Genomic DNA, 22,852 nt, shown 5'->3' with positions numbered 1-22,852 from the left:
AGTTAATTCCAAGGCTAGGAAGGTAATATAAGAAAGGGGTCATAAAAGTGATAGGGTACATTTACTTTTAATGAAATGGCAGGAACCCATATAGCCATGCCATAGGTACCACAGCTCCTTGCCTTAGTATAGAAACTAATGTAGCATTTTGGCCAGAAACAGACCTACCTTTAAGAAGAAATCAAACACGCTCCTAGAGTCCAGAGTGAAATAAGAATCCCAGGGCTTTACACCAGTAAAATTATTAAAATTTCTACCTAATCCTGGAGTGTGTATGTGTTTGGGGCTCTATAAATAACTGGTATTAAATTTTCTACCAACCAGCCCCATGGAGGGGCTAGGAGCAAATTAAACTGGATTTAAATAAACGCCTTAGTATGGTGGTTGCAGTGCACATCCACCATAAATGGCAACGGTGAAGGTCTGAAGATAAGGGAAACAGGAGTGGGACCAGGAAGTGAAAGTGAATAGACTGCATGAGAATATTCTAAACCCAGAATTTGCTGAAAAAGCATATAATTTTTACTTTACAGTTCCACCTAGTCATTGCTTACTTTTAGTGCTTACCTTATGTCACTTTAAGTTATTATTTTGTGCTTATAACCCTCATTCTAATTTATTTAAATTATTATTTTGACTTTAAATTATTGAAACAGTGAGTTTAAGAACTCTTGTTTTGGAAGTGTAGAATATCAAACTGAAATCAAAGAACACATGTTCTCATTTGAACCTGTTATGTACATTTACATAGCTCTCATAAAACTATAACATAGCCTTCTGTGAAGCTTTATAGCCATTAAAAATATAATCTACGATGTAAATATATTTATTTCCTAAGCATGTTTGTTTGGTGGGCATGGGTGAGTCATCTTAGATCTCACGGTGTTACTGAGATCACAATTGGTAGACTGTTTAGTCTAACTCAATAACTGTCAATATACTTGTAACAACTATAATTCATCGAGTGTAGAGCACATTCCTAGGTAAAACCTGGACATTTTATATTATATAAAAATTGCTGGGAAAAGTTTTTTTTCTCATCTTAATAATTCATAATCTTTATTAGAGAATGGTAAATTTAATTTAGGATTATATAAAACACACATATACACATACACACACATATATAAATACATCTAGTAAAAATTAACCTATTTATAGGTATAGCTATAGAGAAAGCTAATCCAATTTATGGTCTTGAGACTCAATGACCAACATAATAGTGTTTGCATAGAAATAACAGATAATCTGAGCTGTAACTTATTTATCTTTATAACAACAATTAAATAATATTTGATGGAAATCTTTACAATAAATATATAATGCAGACTGTGACAAATACTAGTGTTGACAACTGAATAATCACCTATAAAACCTTTTCCAGGCCATGTATTTTTTTAAAGTTTTAAAACATTTTAAAATTTACATATAGTAAAATTCACATTCTGACTTACAATTGTATAAATCTTGACAAATGCATACAGACATAAAACCACTACCCCAATAAAAATATAGGACAGCTCCATCATCCCGAAAAGCTCTCTCATGTGGCCATTTTCTAGTTAAATCCTCCCTCAGGTGTTAACCCTTGAAAACCACTGATCTGTTTGCCTACAGTAACGAAGCATCTGTTAAAATATTTAGGTTGCTTTTCTTAATTACAATATTTGTTTCTCATTGTTAAGTTTTAAAAGTATTTTTTCCCAGTCTATGGTTTTCCCAGTCTGAAGGAATGTGGCATTCTCTCAACAGTCTTTCACAGAAAAAATGTTTTTAATTATTTTTTCTTTTATGGATCAGACTTTTGGTACTGTATTTAATAACTCTTTGCCCAAAACAAGCAAGGTCACAAAGATTTTTCTCCTATGTTTTCTCCTAGAAGTTTTATGGTGTTACATTTTGTATTTAAGTCTATGGTCAATTTGGAGTTAAGTTTTGTATATGGTCCGCAGTGCAGGTCAAGTTCCGATTTTTGCACATGGATGTTCAATTGTTCCTGCACTATTTGCTGAAAAGATTATCATTTCTCCACTAGATTGTCTTTGCACTGTTGTGGGAAAAACAAAACAAAACAAAGAACGCTTCTTCATTCTTAAAGTCCCAAGTTCTATGTTTTTGTTCCCCTTCTATCTGAAAGAGGTCGTCTGGAATTTCTTTGATAACATTTTGATTAGTGAAGAATTCTCTTAATACTTCATTGAGAATGTTTTAATTTTGCCTTCATTTCTAGAGAATATTTTTGCTGAATGCTGAATTCTGGGTTGCCAATTATTTTTCTGGCCTCCATTTAACTCTGATAAAAAAGTTATCTTTTGAATTGTTGTCTATTATATGTAACATATTGTGTTTTCCTGTATTTTCTTTCAAGATTTTTTCTTTACCTTGGTTTTCAGAAGATTAATTATGATGTGTCTAGATTTAGCCTTAATTGGATAATTGTATTTATACTGTTTGTCATCTCTGAGCTTCTTGAGTCTCTAACTTGACATCTTCCACCTAATTTGATACATTTTCAACCATTTTTTCTGTAAATAATGTTTCTGTACCAATTTCTTTCTCCTCTTCTTCTGATGATTCAGTGTTCAAACTTAAGACGTTTTGTGTGATATTATCCCAGAGGTGCCTGAAGCTCTGTTAATTTTTCCCTCAATCTGATTTCTCTCTTTTCTTCAATTATAAAATTTTGTTCATCTATCTTCAAAATCATTTACTCTTTCCTCTGTCATCTTCATTCTACTATTGAGCTTATCCAGTGAATATTTCATTTCAGGTGATGGATTTTTCATTTTTTGTTTTTTTATATACTTTTTATTTCCCTGCTGAGATCTATCAGTCTATTCATTTAAAAAGTATTTACCTTTACTTCATGGAAGATGATAATAAAGGTGCTTTTAAGTCTTTGATAGTTTCAACATTTCAGTCATCTTGGGATTGGCATCTGTTAAGTCTGTCCTTGAGAAACGGTGAGATTTTCCTTTGTATATTGGGTAGTTTTGGATTGTATCCTGGACATTTATAATATTACCTTGTAGTACACTGGATCATGTTAACTTCCTCTTTAGGATGTTTGTTTATTTTTGTTTTGGAAGTCAGGTGAACCTTTTAGGTTCAGACAGGTTCTTCCATGCATTCAGTGGGTGGCAGTTCCAAAGTCAGTTCAGTTTGGGCCTTGGATTTAGGAAACCTAAGAATACTTTTTAAAGCTCCAGATTTGCAAGTCTTCAGTCTTCTTCTTAATTACACAGTTCTTTGTATTTCATTATTCTAATGGCTAGTTTTTATAATCAATAAAATAATCAGTAATTAGTCATTGAAATGACTACAAGCTTTAGGTCAGATCAATCTAGACTCAAATCCTACTCCTGTCTCTATTACTTAGCTGTGTAATACAGGGCAAGACATTTGATCTCTATGAATCTCACATTTTTTACCCGTAAAATAGAAAAAATAATGTCTTCCTTACAGTTGTTAGGATGAAAATAAGACATTCCAATGGAAGTATCAATATAGTTACCGTCAATACATAGCTGTGCTCCCAACATCTTACCAGAAAACTAAACAATAGTAATGCTTATTTGAAAATGAATAATAAAAACTGAGATGTCACACACACACACACACACACACAGACACGCCTATTAAACTCAAGGGGTTATTAAACCCTGTTCACTGAAATTTAGGCTGTATGGCTTACGTAGTTTAAGCAATAGGAAATATCCAAAAAGCTAAAATAAACAAAGAAAAACTATATACATTGAGCATTATTTAACAACACTGAATCTGGAAATATGCATGTTAAAGGATCTCTCATAGCTTTTCCTCAACACAGAAATAAAGATCAATATTATTAATTCAAATGCTAAAGTATGTTAGAACCGACCCCACCACTGAATCCAAAGATAGATGTAAAAGAGATTTTATGTTATAACTAAACTTTTTTTTTGGTAGAATAGCAAGTAGAAAATTAGAGGGATGAAATTCCTTCATATTTAACATATATTTGATAACAGGGATATAACAATAATTAGTATTCAATTCCTATGCTTAGGAAGCTACAAGTATGTTGAAAGAGACAGGCACATTCACATGGCTATAAAACATTAAGTGATATATCATGGTTAATTTCAATACAGATAACAACAACAAAATATGGGGAAGCAGTATTAAAAAAGATAAGAGAAAGCCAAGGGATGCTATAGAAATAGGTGACATTTGAACTCAGCTATAAATAAAGTGTCTATATTTTCCTATTTATCCTGCATATGTGTCTTCACATAACAGCCAGACTGATGTTGTTAAAACATAAATCAGATCATGTTATTCTCTTGTTCAAATCCTTCTTTGCTTTTCATGCTACTTAGGATAAAGTCACAAATCCTTAACGTGATTGAACAGGACTTTAAATCATCTTGCTCATGTTATTCTCCAGCTTCCTCTCAAGCCACTACTCCCAATATTCACTAAGCTCCAAACTACCCTCCTTTTTGTTCATTCTGTTTTTCAAGTCCAGAGTCTTTGTAATATTTCTTTTCTGAATGATTCACACGCCACCCTTTGCTAAAGACGCACTACTCATCTTTTTACTTAAACACAGCTTCTTCAAACAAGTCTTTCCTCACTCCCTAATCTAAAATAAAGCTCCTCTGTTTTATGTGCTCCTTCAAAGTACTTGGGGCACTTTTCTATCCTATCATTTGCCAAAGTTTTATATCTTTTATTTCCATAATTTTTTTTTGAGACAGAGTCTTGCTGTGTTGCCCAGGCTGGAGTGCACTGGCACAATCTCGGCTCACTGCAACCTCTGCTTCCCAGGTTCAAGTGATTCTCCTGTTTCAGACTCCCGAGTAGCTGGGATTACAGGCACACGCCACCATGCCCAGCTAATTTTTATATTTTTAGTAAAGACAGGGTTTCACCATGTTGGCCAGGCTGATCTTGAACTCCTAACCTCAAAGTAATCTGCCCACCTCAGCCTCCCAAAGTGCTGGGATTACAGGTTTGAGCCACCTTGCCTGGCCTATTTCTATAATTATTAATTCAATATCAATCTCTTCTACTAGACTATAAGCTCAGTTGGGGAGAAAGTATATCTGTTTTGCACAAATAGAAGCTCAAGAATTATTTGTTGAGGCCAGGTGTGTTGACTCACTCCTATAACCCCAGTACCGTGGGAGGTTGAGGTGGGCAGATCACTTGAGGTTGGGAGTTCAAGACCAGCCTGGCCAACATGGTGAAACCCCGCCTCTACCAAAAATATAAAAAAATTAGCTGGGTGTGGTGGTGCGTGCCTGTAATCCCAGCTACTCAGGAGGCTGAGGCAAGAGAATTACTTGAACCCGGGAGGTGGAGGTTGCAGTGAGCCGAGATCGTGCCATTGAACTTCAGCCTGGGTGACAGCGTGAGACTCCATCTCAATTGAAAAAAAGAATTATCTGTTGATAAAACAAATAAAATCAACATATTACAACTATATATTAGAAGTTAAGGAGTGATTGAGCAGACAGAAAATATTTTTAAAAGGGTCTTTGCAAAGAGCAGACTAACAGAAAAAAGAAGAGACTACTAATAAGCATTGGATATCTATTGTGTCTGACATTATATTAAGCATTTTGCACACAGTATTTCAATTTTTCATATTAATGTAACTCAATTTAGTAGAAACTATTGATCCCATTTTCTGAATGTGAAAAGGTGAACATCAGGAAGGTAAAATCTTTGTTCAAAAGACATGAAATCAACAAAAATGGCCATAAATGATAGACTGTATAAAGAAAATATGGTACATATACATGATGGAATACTATGCAGCCATAACAAAAAATGATAAACTTTCCTTTGCAGGGACATGGATGGAGCTGGGGGCCATTATCCTTAGCAAACTAACACAGGAACAGAAAACCAAATCCCACGTGTTCTCACTTACAAGTGGGAGCTAAATGATGAGAACACATGGACATATAGAGGGGAACAACACACACTGGGGCCTATGACAGGGTGGAGGGTGGGAGGAGGGAGAAGATCAGGAAAAATAACTAACAGATACTAGGCTTAATTCCTGGGTGATGAAATAATCTATATAACAAACCCCCACACGTGTTCCTATGTAAAAAACCTGCACATGTATCACTGAACTTAAAAGTTAAAAAAAAAAAACCAACAAAAAAGAAAAACAAAAAAACCTCTCTGTTTGAGATCACACAGCTTACAAGTCATACAGCTAGTAAGTAATTGAGCTCTTAATGTTGATTATAAAGCTCAAATTCTATGTGGAAAGAATATTTTATCAAAACTAGCTTACATGCTAACTACACAAGTGCCATGATACATGTGTATGGAAATTTTCATGGATTCACGAATTTTTAAATTATGTGTTGAACAATTATTATATGCAGAGTTCTATGCACTGGGTACACACCAGTAAATGAAAGTCCATAATATCAGGTAAAAAAATAGTTAAACACTAAATTATATGCCAAGTGATAGGTGCTATGAAGATTAAAGCTTAGAAAATTTAGGGAGTGATGAAGGGAAAAATGTGGTGTGCAATTTTTGATAGAAAGGTCAGAGAAATCCATTCTAATGAGGAAACACTTGTGCAAAGACCTATCTGAGTATATCACGCAGAAGGAACAGCATACAAAAGGAGGAAGTGCTTGGCCTGTATACAAAACAGACAGAGGCCAGGGTGGCTGTGGTGGAGTGAGCCATGGGCTGAGAAGATGCATGGCAGGATGTGAGGTCAGACGTAACGGTGAAACACAAGAGATCAAAAGAATAGAGTTCACAGAAGACTGTCAAATACAGTTTAGAAGTTCAGTAGGATGAACTCCAAACAAAAAATCAACGGTCACTCTACTATGGAAGAATATTTTTCAGTTACTCCTAAGTATGACATAAATATTCTTACATGCACAATTGTATTAATCCCATTGGATTAGCAATGGAAAATATGGCCACATATTTTTCTTGCATTTACAAGTTGAGAGCGTTATTCTGTAGTAGAAACATACACTGTATAATATATAGAGGTTGATAATTTATACAAAAACCAAATCTGTAACATTCACAGAATAAACAGCATTCAAAAGCAACTTTTGCTGTTAAAATATTTTCCTGTCTTTATGAGGAACTTGTGACTCCAGTTAGAATATATAAACTTTTCTATGTAAAATGTTACTGGATTTGTAAACACCTGTTTTAGAGTGTTGCTGGCTCTAACACTTTGGTTTCATGCAGGGATAAGTACTTTTTGGCATTTTATAAAGTTAAATAAAATATAAAATTATTCCCAATGGACTAGTTTATTTTCTATTATTCCATGATAGGTATCATCACTGAAAAAAGGGCATACACCAAGTGTTTATTCATTAACTTATTCACAAATTTTTTGGCACCTACTATGCATCAGGGCTTATTCTAGGTGCTGGGGATACAATTGTGGATAAAAGAGCAAAAAATCTATTACATTATGAAGCTTACATGCTATTGGAAAACAAAACAATAAAAATAATATATAAGTAAAATATATGAAATTTTAGTATCAAAGTAATAGATGTTGAAAAGCGGGGAAATGCAATATAAAATATTTGGAGGAAGAGTAAAATTTTAGACAGAGTGGCTAGAGAATGATTTTTTTTTTTTTTTGAGATGGTATCATTTGGAATTAAGGCCTGAAGAAAATGAAAAAGTTTGCCAAATGAACTTTTTGGGAAAGCATTCTAAACAGAGCAAACATGACCTGCAAGAAAGAAGCCAGGGTGACTAGAACAAAAAGAACCAAGGGGAGAGTATTGGCAGAGGAGGTTGAAGAGTTAACAAACAAAGACTAAACCATGTAAGGCCTAATAAGTCACTACGAGATCTTATTTTCCCCCTCAGTGAATGCTAAACCTCTGCAGCAAGCATTCAAAAGAACTTTCTGCAATGACGGAAAGGTTCTGTGATAACTACTATGGTAGCGACCAGCCACATGTGGCTACCGAGTACTTGAAATTTGGCTAGTGCAACTGAGGCATCACGTTTTTCATTAAATTAAATTTTAATTAATTAAATTTGAATAGCCACACATGACTAGCGGTTACAGTCTGGCATAGTACAGCTGTGGAGGTTTCTAAGCACAGGAGCAGAGGGATCTACATTTTAATAAGAGTCACTCAGGCTGTTGCGCTGAGAATGGACTTTAGGAGGACAGGGGAAAAATATAAAAAGAAAGACTATATACCATGCTTGTACAATAAGTCAAGTGAAATATAAAAATAAGACTATATATCATGCTGGTACAATAAGTCAAGTGAGAATGATGTGGCTTGGACTAAGGTGATCCAAGGTAATGGTGAGAAGCAGTCAAAGCTGGATATATTTTGTGGCAGTGTCAGTAAGATTTGCTGAAGGGCTCAATGTGGGATGTGTAAACAGTAGTCAAGGACAGAGCAACATTTATGGCCTCGGGAACAGTAAGAATGGAGTTGCCTTTGGCTGAGATGGAGAAAAATATAAGAGAAAATGGTTTGGAAGAAAATATTAGAAGCTTAGTTTTCATATGTTAGGTGTGAGATGACTATTAGCTAATCAACTAGAAGATGCCAAGTGGGCAGATGAATACACAGACCTGGCGACGGGAGAGATCTGGACTTGGAATAATAAATTTTGGAGTTATCAACATATTAGTAGTATTTTTAAATCATGGGACTAGATAAAATTGTCTAGAGAGTGAATAAGATAGAAAAGAGAAGAGGTCCAATGACTGAGCCCTATTAGTTAATCAAATACTAAGGAGAATTAAACAGAACAAAACCTATGCTTAAAGGTTTAGAGTTCAGTGACACAGTTAGTAAATGATCATAAAAATATTGTGTGTTTTTTTTCAGATAGTTGGCAGTAGAAACTAATGTGCAGGAAAGAAGACACCTGCTCTTCTGAGGGCTCAGGCCATGCTTTCTGTCAATCTAATGAGATGTCAGAAAGGTTGTTGACTAGCTAGCACAGGACGCATCTGACATGTTACCACATGACTGCTGCTATGGAGGTCACTGTCCTTTAGCTGTATTCTAATTACATAAGGAAATAATTAAAACCCGAACCATGTACTGCTTTATACAGCTAAGGCAATATCCTGAATCATACCAGCTGCGTTACTAGCAATATAATGTTACAGTCCTGACTACATATAAGTAAGTATTAATAGATAAACCCAATTCAGCTAACACAAAAAGGGAGACAAGGTCTGTAGATGGGTAAAATGCTCAGGTTATTGTTAGTGTGTTTAATGGTTAAATTTTATGTCAACCTGGCTAGGCTATAATGCCCAGTTGTTTGGTCAAACATTAGTCTAACTGTTGCTGTGGAGGTATTTTGTAGATATGATTAAAATCTACAGTCAGTTAACTTTAAGTAAAGGATATTACCCTCAAGAATGTGGGAAAGGCTCATCCAATCAACCGAAGGCCTTAGCAAAAGCTGAGGTTTCCCGAAGAAGAAGAAATTCTGCCTCAAGACTGTAACACAGAAATCTTGCCGGAGTTTCTAGCCTGCCAGCCTGTCCTACAGATTTCAGACTTACCAGCTCCCATGATTGAATGAATAAATTCCTTAAAATAAATTTAGTTAATGAATATAAATATCTCTGGAGCATCCTGACTGACATAATCTGCCTCTATTTGTACAAGCAGTGTGATACTATGTAAGTTTTATTTAACCTCTTTCAGCTTTAGGTTCTTCCCGGTAAAATGGAGAATACCTCAATGTCACCCTTAATAAAGATGTTCAAGGATAAAGGAAATAATCCATGTAAAGTTCTTAGTATGGTCCCTCGCACACAACAAATAATAAATATTAGAGGTCATGGGTTATTGCTATTATTATGATAAATATTAAATGTTGACTATTTTAAAGACATATGTTATAATTTTACCTTAAATCCAAAAATAATAAAGTTTTAAAAAATCTATCTTACACTCATAATCCCAGGAAGTTGGTTAAATACCATCCTACTCATATTCTAGGTGTTTTTCTCTAACATAATCTTTTTTTTTTTTTGAGACAAAGTCTCACTCTGTCACCCAGGCTGGAGTTCTGTGGCACAATCTCGGCTCACTGCAACCTCTGCCTCCTGGGTTCAAGCAATTCTTCTGCCTCAGCCTCCTGAGTAGCTAGGATTACAGGCACCCGCCACCATGCCTGGCTAATTTTTGTATTTTAGTAGAGATGGAGTTTCACCATGTTGGCCAGGCTGGTCTCAAACTCCTGACCTCAGGTGATCCAGCCGCCTTGGCCTCCCAAAGTGCTGGGATTACAGGAGTGAGCCACTGCACCAGGTCAACAGAATCATTTTTACCAAGGCTCTTCTTAGTAGTATCCCGTTTACATTTCACCAGCCAATTTTGTCAAACAGATTTAATAAACTCTGCCAAACACAGATTTAATAAAAACATTTAGTGGGGTCAAAAAACATAAAAATATAAAAAGGAAGAACATGAGCAATCTAAATATAGTGACCTGTTTCACTTCTAGTTTTCCAGAAAACTTCATTGTATAGATAACAACAACAACAACAACAAAAATAATTGTATGTCCACAAAACTTTAGGGAGAACATTTGTGATTTATAAACAACCAAATTTTGGTTTTAGTTGTACTATATTGTCATAAACAATCATATTTGAGATGAAAATCTTCCATTGGTAAGACTGAATAGAAAATTATGAAAGAAAACTTTTTAAAAGAACATATTATTTCTGTGTAGTATATGCTTATATATGTTTCTGTATAAAAAAGAATGATATAAATTTAATAAGTAGGAAGCGTTGACTCTAAAAGATTCTTTTTTAAAAAGAGCCACTTCTTATACCTAAACATCCATGTTACATATGAGAAACAGTAGACTAAAATACTTGCCTAACCATATTTTGTATTATGTTGCATATTATTATAAAGTAGAAATAACTTCCACTGTAGCTACTATAAAAAGTTTAGGTTTTCCCTTAAACTCTTCTGATGAAGAATTATTAAAGATTTCAGGAAATTTTTCAAGTAATTTTTTATATTTTAAATTATATTTTCTAAATGACTTTTAAATTTGTAGCCATATTTTTATTACCAACTATTATAATTAACCTATGAATTATTATTTACTCGAATTTATTATAACTCACCTATGAGAAACTGCTCCCCAAGCACCATGTTTATTTGTGAGAATATTGAGAATCTTCTGTTTCAGCTGATTTGCTGTTACATGATCTCGATGTTTAGCAGCACTGATAAGATGGTCACACATCTTTTCTTCCTCTCTTCTATCAGCAGCATATTGGGCACACTGTGACTATAAAGAAATACAAACGATGCATAATAATAAACTTTTTACTGTGTATAAGTAAGGATGATATACATTTAAGTTAAAGGGTAACAGGAATTCAATTTTTTAAAACTCAAATAATGTAATCTTTTGATATTTTGTTCTAAAGAATACATATAGTCACCTTTCAAATATAAAACCATCCTGGCTAACACGGTGAAACCCCGTCTCTACTAAAAATACAAAAAATTAGCCGGGCGTGGTAGCGGGCGCCTGTAGTCCCAGCTACTCGGGAGGCTGAGGCAGGAGAATGGCGTGAACCCGGGAGGCGGAGCTTGCAGTGAGCCGAGATCGCGCCACTGCACTCCAGCCTAGGCGACAGAGCGAGACTCCGTCTCAAAAAAAAAAAAAAAAAAAAGTGCTCTTTCTAAAGTATATGTAAAATAATTTGAATAACATTGAAGTAATTAAAGACTCATGGTTTCTTCCAATTCTGAGAATCTAATTTTCATGTATTTTAGAAGCACAAATATTTACTATAAATGTAAACCTACTTGTTTATCAAGCCAATATAGTATATCTCACTTAAAATAAGAGGTATGTTCCTGATAATTACATATGAATCAAAAATCTGTCATTTAATTTATATTTTCCATTTCATGAATGGTAATGTGATACAGAAGAAAATGTAGTCATTTAGGAATTCAGTAGACCTAGATTTTAATTCACAAAATATGCAAATTCCATATATTTTAATGTACTCAGTTTCATATTTGTAAATGAGGAGCTGAGACAAGATTTTTTTCTATGATCCCTCCATATTCTTAAAATGTAATGTGTTCAAAGGGTTTCATGAGAACTACTACCTTATTCTTACCTCCCTTTTCCCATAATTATCAGTTGTCATGTCCGCTATCTGACATGTATTCATTCTCACATTTGTTAGCAACACTGCTATCGATGGATCATTTTTTGTATTAAAAATATTTAATGTAAACATAAAGAGAAATATTTCTTTAATTATAAATTTGATTCTTTTTCTTGTAGTTTTTATACAGAAAACTACAATAAATATACAGAGTGGTGTGACTATAACTTTTAACATTAATAAATGTGTAATACAAGTAATATAACTAGGAAGAAAAAAGTGTCATACATCTGATAAAATAAATAGAACTAGTTCACATTCATCATTACTATGCAAAAATCTATTTCATGGAAGGTACTTGAACATATTCCTCTCATTTATCTATTGATATACACTACTACCACAAGTAATCTCTTCTGGAGAAATAACCCTACAGTAATCTAAGAAGGATTAATTCATTTTCCAATTTATCTTTTTGTACAGGGAATCACCAATTAGTACAATGATCTGCCTCAGTAATGAGGTTAATATTTCATTAGCTCATTGGAGAGTAAAATTAAATTTTCATTTTTCTTCCTTAACAATTACAGTAGTTAACTAAAAAAACTTAACTGTGAAGTACCCATCTAAAACCAAATATACTTTTCTTCCTAATTATAGGCTGATATGGGGGACAGAAAAATTCCTCAAAAAGTTCTAGCAAAATGTCATGAGTTGTAAAATCTTTTACAATTTAAAAGGGATATCTTTGTGTAAACTACACACACACACACACACACACACACACACACACACACACATATCAATAGCTCTAACCCAAAAAGGAGAGATATAAACATTTCAGGTTAAAAAAATAAGGTACAATCATCAAATAACATTGGCAATATAATCAAAATTACATTTACATTAATATTATATTTTATGTTTATAAAATCTAAAAAACACTAAGTCTTCATGTTTCCTTGGAAACCTCTTATCACCTTGGGAAGATGACCCACAACGAGAGTAATCTCATTCCTAAGAGTGAAAAATTGGTGTGTGTCGGGTGGGGGATAAAAATATTGTTATTTCAGTACATAAAACACAAATGTATGTAAGTACAAAAACAGATACACAGCCTATGGGTGGTATTATAAAATTTCTTTGGGATGAGAGGCCAATTAGGCAAAATGTCTAAAAGGACTCCTTAGGGAATCAGTAACAACAACAAAAAAGGTTGAGAAACACTGCCCTTGGCTTAATGTCACCTTGGTTAAACGTGTTAAAGCTCATAACTAATATCTAGCCACTTGAAAATCTATTTTAAATGTTTTCACATGACAAATATTGATCTGCTTATATCCTCACAAATTATCTTGATTTTCTTAGTGGAAATACAAGAGACTCAAAACTGATCCTGCAGGGAAATCAGTTGAGATTCCAAATCTTATTTACTAATATGAAACTTCACCTTGATAAACACTTAAAGATCACTATACTTTTATCGAAGTTAAAAATATCTGGTATCTTTCTCAGAATACAGTTGTTGCAATTTCACAAGACAAGTGGCTGCTTGTCTTGTGCCTCTTCTGACCAAATGAAGCAAAGGTCATGTGTTTGAAAGCAACAGCGGCTATTTTCCTGTCTCATGCTTTTCAGCCAGCTAGGTCAGAGATCACTAGACCTAGTCTATCAACTTGTATGACTCACAGAGCTGCTTTACTGAGATAAAAACCTCATCAAAACTAGAATTGTGGGCTCTGATTTCTAGCTACACCATACTTGTTAGCCTGTTGTATCAGGAGAATAAATTGGTGGGTCATTTATTACTTTCAAGTCCAACTAAGCCAAACACCAGGGCACATAAATATTTCTGGGACCTATTTTGTCTTGTAAATGGAATAAACTGAAATAATAAATAACTGTTATGTATAAAACATAGAATTGAAAGATTTTTTGAATCTTATATGAGTTTATTCATATAACTGTATCATATACTCATATCTACCTATTGGTGTGTAAATCTCTGCTAGCTTAAAATAACTAAAATTGTTGCATTATAAATTATTTTTTGCATTTACTCTTGAGTAGGTTAGAATAACTTCAGTCTACCAAATGGTTAGGCATATATAGGGCAGAAGGAATGTTTTCATGCTGTAAATGGGGTGAAAATATATTAGTACTCTGTCTGACATTTACTAAAGCTTTTAAAAAACAGGAACAGAAATGCCTTCAGTGAAATTTTCCTTTTAAGAAAACCTTCTTATGTAAGGTCACAGATAGGTGATTTTTGGCTTATAACAGAAAGGCAGAATTTAGTCTACTCCCAAAACCTTACCTCAAACTCTGCATGTTTATGTACATCCTCGGCTCTTTGTCTGTTCAAAATAAACTCAGCTTCATTTGCAACACGGACTATATGGTCCTTCATAGCATGGCACAGTAATCTAAAAAGAAAAATACCTTTAGAAATATTATTCTTAATAGCTTTAGTTAGTCCATTTTTTTTCAATAATCAGATTTCAGTACTTCAAATATACATAAGTTTTAGAAAAAGCTAGATATAAAATTAATATATTTTAAATTATGATTCACTAAAATGTGAAATATAGAAAGATGTCATAAAACTGTTGCACCAACTCCTCTGTTAAATAGTGTGTCTTGTTAATCAGCAATTCAGTTAATTCAATTAAGATAGGTTACTCAAAAATAAAAAATTTTGGTTGCAGTGTTTTCAAATGGTTATACAACAGAAGTCACTATCTTAGAGGTAATTTTTCACAGATAAGTTCAACGACCACACTTTAGGAAATCAACAGACTAGATTCTTACTTTATTTTTATTTTTTTATATTGTACCTCAATAAAATTTTTAAAAATATAGGGTACCCAGTTAAATTTGAATTTCAGATAAACCATGTAGATTCTTACTTTAAATAATGCAGATGATAGGACTAAATGACATCTAAAATTCTTTTAAATGCTGAGATTCCAAATTCTAATATGGAACTACAGTTAAAGTTCAACCATATAGCTGACTTTTTTAACTACAGAAGTTACTTATTTAGGAGATTCGAATTATTTTTAAAATGTGTAGTAACATTTTACAGTGAAAAGCCTCTCACTATGTCCCCTAGTCACCAAATTTTCAACCTCAACAGGTACCCACTGTTTATGCCTGGGTGTGTTTCAGAGACTTCTAAAATATATAAATAAAAATACAAATATATTCTTTTCCCACACTTCCTAACACTGATAATTATTAGTACATTATACAGTCTGTTCTTTACCCAGCTTTTCTCACATAGAAATGTATCTTGGACATCTTTTCACATGTACACACAGGGAGCTTCTTCTAACTTCTTTAATAACATGTGGCAGAGATTACTTCCAAAGATGGCTGCAACAACATTTCCCATCCCACATGCTCTTTTGCAGTGTGACTTTGTCATCAAAAAATGGAGACTTTTTCTACTCCTTGTCGATCTGGACTTGCCCTGTGACTTCCTGTGAGCCACAGAATACAGCAGAAGTGATGCTATGTGACTCCTGAGGCTAGGACATAAGATGCCAGGCAGCTTTTAATTTTTTTTGAACTCTCTCTTCTAGAGTCTGTTGTTCGCCTGAGAGAAGCCTACATCACATGGAGCACATTGAAGAGCACAGAATTGCTCGGGCTCTCAGGCCTAGATGAGGTCTCAGCCCAAAGTAAGTCACATTCAGGACACTGCAGACCCAGGCAACTCCACATGGAGCCAGAGAGAACTGCTTAGCTGAGCCCAGTCAATGAGAACCATAAGAAAGAAAAAAACTGATTACTGGTTTAAGCCACATGATGATGATGATGATGGAGGAGATGGAGGAGGAAGAGGAGGAGGAGGAAGAGGAGGAGGAGGAAGAGGAGGGGAAGATAATATTGATTATAATAACTAATATCATTTTGTTTTTCACTGTGTCAATTAAAAACAATGATTTGGCCTTTTTGTGTCTTCTTCAATTTTTTTTGCAATAAGTAATTACTGCATATTAAAAAAATAATATTTAAAAAGCTACCTTCAAGTCATTCTGGGTTTTCCTTAAAGGGCAAGCTTAAGAAGTGGTTTCAGTTCCTTTATCTATGTCCTTTTTAAATTTCATTCTAAACCTCATATTCCTTCATTGTCCAGTTTTTCTTTCCGGGGATTTTAATCAGGAGTACTATTTCAATAACAGCATTACTTTTTTTCACTGCTCATTAATGAAATAGATCAACTTTTTTTTGCTCAAGTTTTCATAAATATAAATCAGATGGAAATAGGTTTAACTTTGTTTTAATTTCTGTACTTACTAAATACTAAGTCCTAGTAATTCCTCTTATATTCTTCACTATATCATGTCTACCTGTGGCAAACTTTCTTCTTTACTGATACATAAATATAAGCAGAAGAAACAAAATATCATTATGTATTCTGATATTTCTAATTTCTTGTTTAAATATAATTTTAAAAGCCTACATCTGTCTTGGAGGTGAGTGTGACTATATTGGATTTATTTGTTCTTTCTAATATCAAGGTTGAATTACAAAACATGAAGTTTTAATATCTTCCCACCAAATTACTTGCAATATCTTTGTGGCATCTTCCATAAAAACCGACAGGTGAATGGTTCCTTTATTTTAGGGTGGTAATGTAAATACTGAGCAACACTGAATTCAAGATAGTTCTCAGCGGAAATCCGTCTAAAATCCATGTCTGCTCAGATATAGATTTAATCACTCCTTGATGAGATTTAGGTTAAATAACTACTCTGTCACTCTAGGACCAGTGGGAATGGTTCTGACAGTATGACAGCGGCACCAGTAAAATCTTGCATAGCAGCAGGATAGCTGCAGATATTTCCTAGAAGCATGGAGCAGCTATCTCTCCAATCTGTTGAGGGGGACATAGACACATTCTAATGGGAAAGTTGTCCAGTTTTCAGTCTAAAAGTTAACCACAACACAAATTATTAAAAGAATGCAAAGGTTATGGAAATCTGTTAGATGTGACAATACTTAGGAAAAAAGATAAAAACTCCTCTGTGAATGACGTTGGAGGGCAAACAAACATACGGTCTTAATCACTGAGGGAAATGGAAAATTAAAAGAAGCTAAAAAAGAATATCACGTAAACTCTGATTATTAACTTTTGATCATATTATCAGCCTACATTTTGTAGAGAGGCTTCAAAAGAGAGAAGAGATGTGATATTAGAATATTCCGTTCAATGGCTTTGTCTAGTGCATGCTGAAGGCTGAAGAAAGCCAGGAAGAAATCTAATATGTGCAAATTAGTGCAAATTACAAAACTTAAATAGATTAACAGTAGACAGCAGGAAGGGAAGGGCACATGGTCTGGCTGGTTAATACATATCATTCCCAGGAGCAAAGCAGTGGATTAGAAAAGCAAAGCAGCATGGCTGTGGGGGTGGAGGCTTTGTAACAAAAGACTCCTGTCCTCAGACACACCAAAGAAATTGTATCAGTTTTTCAGTCTGTTCCCCTATCTTGGGCACATATGAGTTCTGCCAACTGATCTATGATGTTTTATTTACACGAAGAGAAGGTATCTTTCCATGACTCTTGCCACCACTCTGAATGACACCATTATCCACATGGAAAACATTGATCACAGCAGCTCACAATTCTTTGACTGATTAACTCAAAAGATCTTCAAGTCTCCCTTACTTCAGCAAATAAATCCAATGGCCATAAGTAGCTTCATTTCACAAGTCTTTATGCTTTAAGTCTACTCTCAGATCATGATCTCCTATCCTTGCTGCTCTCTTTTCTCTTCTGCTTAATAATTCACTTCCTTTTGCATCCATCTGGGATCCCACAATTCCATGTTTTAACCACTCTCTTGCCAACACCTTCACTTAATTCCTGATCTACCTGCTGTACTGGAGTTAAAGATGTGTGACCCTGGGTTAACACACTGGTCTCCTTTCTCAGTCTTACATCTAGACTGCTAAGGAAAGTAACAAAATGAATTTTCACTGAGGATAAAATCTATATGTCTTTTTCACAGTCAAGTTGTTTTTAACTCAGGTTTTGAGAGGCGACACGAATGTCTTTACTATCCTAAGCTCACTCACTTAAAAATAATAGTATATGTAAATATATAAATAAATAAATAAACCACTCTGCTGCACTTGGTATTTATCAGTCTCTTGCTTCCTTAACAAATTATTTTATCTCACATATGTATATATGCCAAAGCAATACGTTGTTCAGATTGCTTGTGAGTTTTATAAATAAAGCTGCAGGTTTTCTGTAGATATTGTTTTTTAAATTAAAATAGTTCAAAATTCTCTTCTATTCCTAATTTGCTAAGAGTATTCTTTCTAATCATGAGCGTTACTGACCTTTACTGGATGTCTGCACCTACTAAGATGATCATAAAAGTTTTCACTTTTAATGTGATAAATGAATGACATTTTTAGAAATTTTTAAAATGATGAACAACTCCTGCATTCATGGGATAAATTTCCCTCATCACCGTCTTCCAGTTTGCCCCACATACACATGTTATCTTTTTATACACAGTTGAATTGAGTTCTGCTAATATTTTAATTAGAACTTACAGATCTATATTCATAAGGGAGATTGGCATGTGATTTTCCTTGTTTGCTCTTATAATTAAGATTACACAGTCCTCAATGAACAATCTGGAACATTCCCTGTCTCTGATCTCTAGGAGTTTGGAAGTTTGGAACAGAGTTTTAGTTGAACATTTGGTAGACTATTCCTGTAAACTATTTGGGCTTAGAGTTTTCTCTACAGGAAGAAATTTTACTGATTAACTTCCTTTCATACTTAAAGAACTATTTAGGGTTTTGTTTCGTCTTGTTCAGTTATAGGAAGCTGTATATTTTCTAGGACATTGCTCATTTCATTTAAATTTGTAATTTTAATGGTATAATGTTTTGATAGCACTCTCATTTTCTTTTCTAATTAGTTTTGGTTATAATTATGTCTCCTTTTCATTCTGTATGTTCACTATTTGTGTTGTTTTATTTTGTTCTTAATCAATCTTAGAAGAGTTTGCTCATTTATTATTAGTTAATGAATAAACATTTATCTTTGTTAATCTCCACTGTATCTTATTTTTCTATTTTGCTGATTTCTGTTAAACTTCTTTATTATTAGCTTTCTTCTACTTGTGAAGGGGTTCTGTTATTTTCCTAACTTGGACATTTTTTTTTGCAGTTAGAGATTTAGTTCATTAATTTTAGGCTTTTCTCTCAAGTAATAAGCTTTTACGCGAATAGATTTATCTTCATGTTTCATTTTCCTTACATTCTACAAGTTTTTGTATTTAGTATATCTATTATTGTTTAGTCTAAATACTTTTTATGTTTCTTTGAAATATGTTAAGTGTTCAAAATTCTTCAGCAGTAATGAGAATATTTTAATATAATTATTTGTCCTCGCCTTCAAATATAAATTTACACTGGTCAGATATCATGGTATTGATAACACTAATTCTTAAAATCTGATAAGACTTGTGTTATGATCTAACTATGTCATCAGTTCCCAACCTTTTTGGCACCAGGGACTAGTTTCATGGACGACAATTTTTCCACGGGCCAGTGTGGGTGGAAGGGGATGGTTTCGAGATGATTCAAGTACATTTATTGTGTACTTTATTCCTATTATTATTACATTGTAATATATAATGAAATAATTATACAACTCACCATAATGTAGAATCAGTGGGAGCCCTGAGCTTGTTTTCCTGTGACTAAATGTTCCCATCTGGGGGTGATGGGAGATAGTGACAGATTATCAGCCATTAGATTCTCATAAGGAGCATGCAACCTATATCCCTTGCATGCACAGTTCACAATAGGGTCCATGCTCCTATGATAATCTAATGTAGCCACTGATCTGACAGGAGGCGGAGCTCAGGCGGTGATGCCAACAATGGGAAGTGGCTGTAAATATAGATGAAGCTTTGCTCTCTTGCAAGTCATTCACCCGCTACTGTGCTGCCTGGTTCCTAACAGGCCAAGGACTGGTACTAGCTTGTGGCCCAGGGATTGGGGACCCCTGAACCATGTGATCAGATTTTACACACGTTACATGTTTGCTTGAGAATAATATGTACTCTCTATGATTGGGTGAAAAGTTCTATATATCAATTGTATCAAATGCTAATTATGTTACTCAAATCTTGTATATATTCACTGAATTTTTTTGTCTCCTGGATATTTTGATAACGAGATAGGAGTGTTGAAATCTTCCACAAAGATGGCAGATTTGTCATTTTCTCCCTGATGTTTCATCAATTTTTGCTTTACACATTTTGAGGTTATTTATTTGAAATACACGAATTTAGGATGGTAGCATCTTACTTAAGAAAATTCAACTTTTCTTACCCATACAACTTAGTTCTTCACTAACAATTTTTCCCTTGAAATATTTCTTAAAATATCAATATAGCTATGTCAGCTTAGTTTTTTGATTAGTGCCCAGGATATATTTTTCTATCTTTTTACCTTCAACATTCTTTTGGCTTTAGGTATGCCTTTAATAAATGGAACTCACCTGGAGTTTTAATCATATCTGAGAAATTTGGTTTTTAATTGGAAATCATAGTCCTTTTATATTTATTGTGCTTATTGATATATAACGTATTTAATTCCAGCCCAATACTTTAAAAATCTTCCATTGGTCCCAGTTTTTTAATGCTTTTTATTGGGGTGGGGAGGGGTTGGGGATAGAAACTTTAGTTTTAATTCCATCTTTTTTACTCCCTACTGATTGGAAATGTATTTATTCTATTCTTTTCATTGCTATGCTTGGGCTTTTACCAGGTATAGTTAACTTAAATAAGTATGAAGTTAAATAATACCATAAGCCTCTTCTATAACAATATTATGTAATAATCCCTTCTAACTTACAAGCTATTGCCCAGTATTGTCCAGTTCAAACTCACATATTACATATCATTAGCCCTTTATAAAGACAATTTCTACGTAGATGTACACAAATTTACCAATTTGTTTGCATACTTTTCTCCTTGTATAGTTTTGTCATTATGAGATTTTCTTATGTTGTCCTGACGTGCATACATTGTAAGTTTCTTAGTTGCTGTTCTCTCAGGGATAAACTGTCTAAAATTACGGTTATCGCTAAATGTTCATTTCATGCTAATTTTTAAAAAGTATTTTTAAAATTGAGATATATTTCACATAACAAAATCCTCTCCATTTAAAAATGTACACTTTAGTGGGTTTTAGTATACTCACTATCTTGTGCAACCACGAACTATATAAGTCTAGATCCTTTTTATCATTCTGCAAAAATCCTTATACTTAGTAGTAGTTAGTTTCAATTTCCTCTTCCTCCTTTCTTCTGGTAAGTACTACTCTACATTCTGTTTCTATGGATTTTCCTATTCTAGACATTTCATTTAAATGGAATCATACAATATGTGTCTGGCTTCTTTCAGGTAGCACAATATTTTCCAGGTTCATCCATGTCAAGTATGAGTACCTTATTCCTTTTTATTGGTGAGCAATATCCCATTTTATGCATATATCATAGTTTGTTTACCAACTCACCAGTTGAACATTTGGGTTGTTTCCACTTACAGGCAATTAGGAATTATGCTATTATGAATAGTTTTTTGTGAACATATGTTTTCAATTCTCTTGAGGATGTATCTACAGATGAAATTCTGGGTTATATGGTAACTCTATGTTTAACTTGTCGAGTAACAGCCAAACTGTTTTCCACAGTGGCTGTACTATTTTACATTCTCACCAACAAAGTGTGAGGGTTCCAATTTCTGTGAATCCTGGCCAACACTTGCTGTTGTCTGTTTTAAACATTATAGCCATTCTAATGAATATGAAGTGGTATCTTACTGTGGTTTTGATTTGCATTTCTGAGAGTCTTTTCATGTGTCCATTGGCCATCTGTATATCTTCTTTGGAGAAATGTCTACTTGTATCTTCTACTCATTTTTAAATTGGGCCATTTGTCTTATTATTATTGAGTTGTAAGGGTTACTTTTATATTCTGGAGATTAGACTTTTATTAGACACATGATTTGCAAACATTGATTTCAATTCTGCTGTTATATTTTCACTATCTTGTAAATGAATGTCTTTTGACACACAAGTTTTAAATTTTGATGACTATCAATTTACTTTTTTTTTGCTTGTCCTTTTGGTGTCATATCTATGAAAACCATTGGGTAATTCAAGGTCATGAAGATTTTTAACTATGTTTCCTTCTAATAGTTATAGTTCTCACATTTGGGTCTTTCATGCATTTTGAATTAATTTTTTCATAGAGTGTAAGGTTGGAGACTAGATTTGTTCTTTGGCCTGTTGATATCCAGTTGTTCCAGCACCATTGTTGAAATGACTGTCTTTTCAACAATGGTAAGGACAGTCATTTTGAAAAGTCTTGGCAACCTTGTTGAAAATAAATTGACCATAAGTATATGGGTTTCTTTGTGGACTCTCAATTCTATTAAATTTGTCTGTAACACTGTCTTTAACTAGCACCACACTGTTTTGATCACTGTAGCTTTGTATTAAGTTTTGAAATTAAGAAGTATAAGTCCTCCAAATTTATTCTTTTAATATAGGTCTGGTTATCCTATGTCTCTTGCAATTCCATATTATTTTAGAATCAGCTTTTCCATTTCTGAAAAAAGACAGCTAAAATTTTGATAGAATGC

General features: G+C 33.7%; 1 protein-coding gene across 3 annotated transcripts in view; it reads right to left on the bottom strand.

Moving 5' to 3' along the window:
• Nucleotides 1-22,852, bottom strand: part of NBEA (neurobeachin) — a 707,824-nt gene that overhangs the window by 306,082 nt on the left and 378,890 nt on the right. For all 3 annotated transcript variants that reach the window (XM_008952234.4, XM_008952238.4, XM_063595707.1), the window contains exons 36-37: nucleotides 14,475-14,583; nucleotides 11,150-11,316 (exon numbers count right to left, since the gene is read on the bottom strand). In XM_008952234.4, the coding sequence (XP_008950482.4) occupies nucleotides 11,150-11,316; nucleotides 14,475-14,583 (276 nt within the window). The remainder of the gene's footprint in view (nucleotides 1-11,149; nucleotides 11,317-14,474; nucleotides 14,584-22,852) is intronic.

The sequence above is a fragment of the Pan paniscus genome, chromosome 14, assembly GCF_029289425.2.
Source record: "Pan paniscus chromosome 14, NHGRI_mPanPan1-v2.0_pri, whole genome shotgun sequence".
Classification (NCBI taxonomy): Eukaryota; Metazoa; Chordata; class Mammalia; order Primates; family Hominidae; genus Pan; species Pan paniscus.
This window is presented reverse-complemented; position numbering and strand designations above follow the sequence as displayed.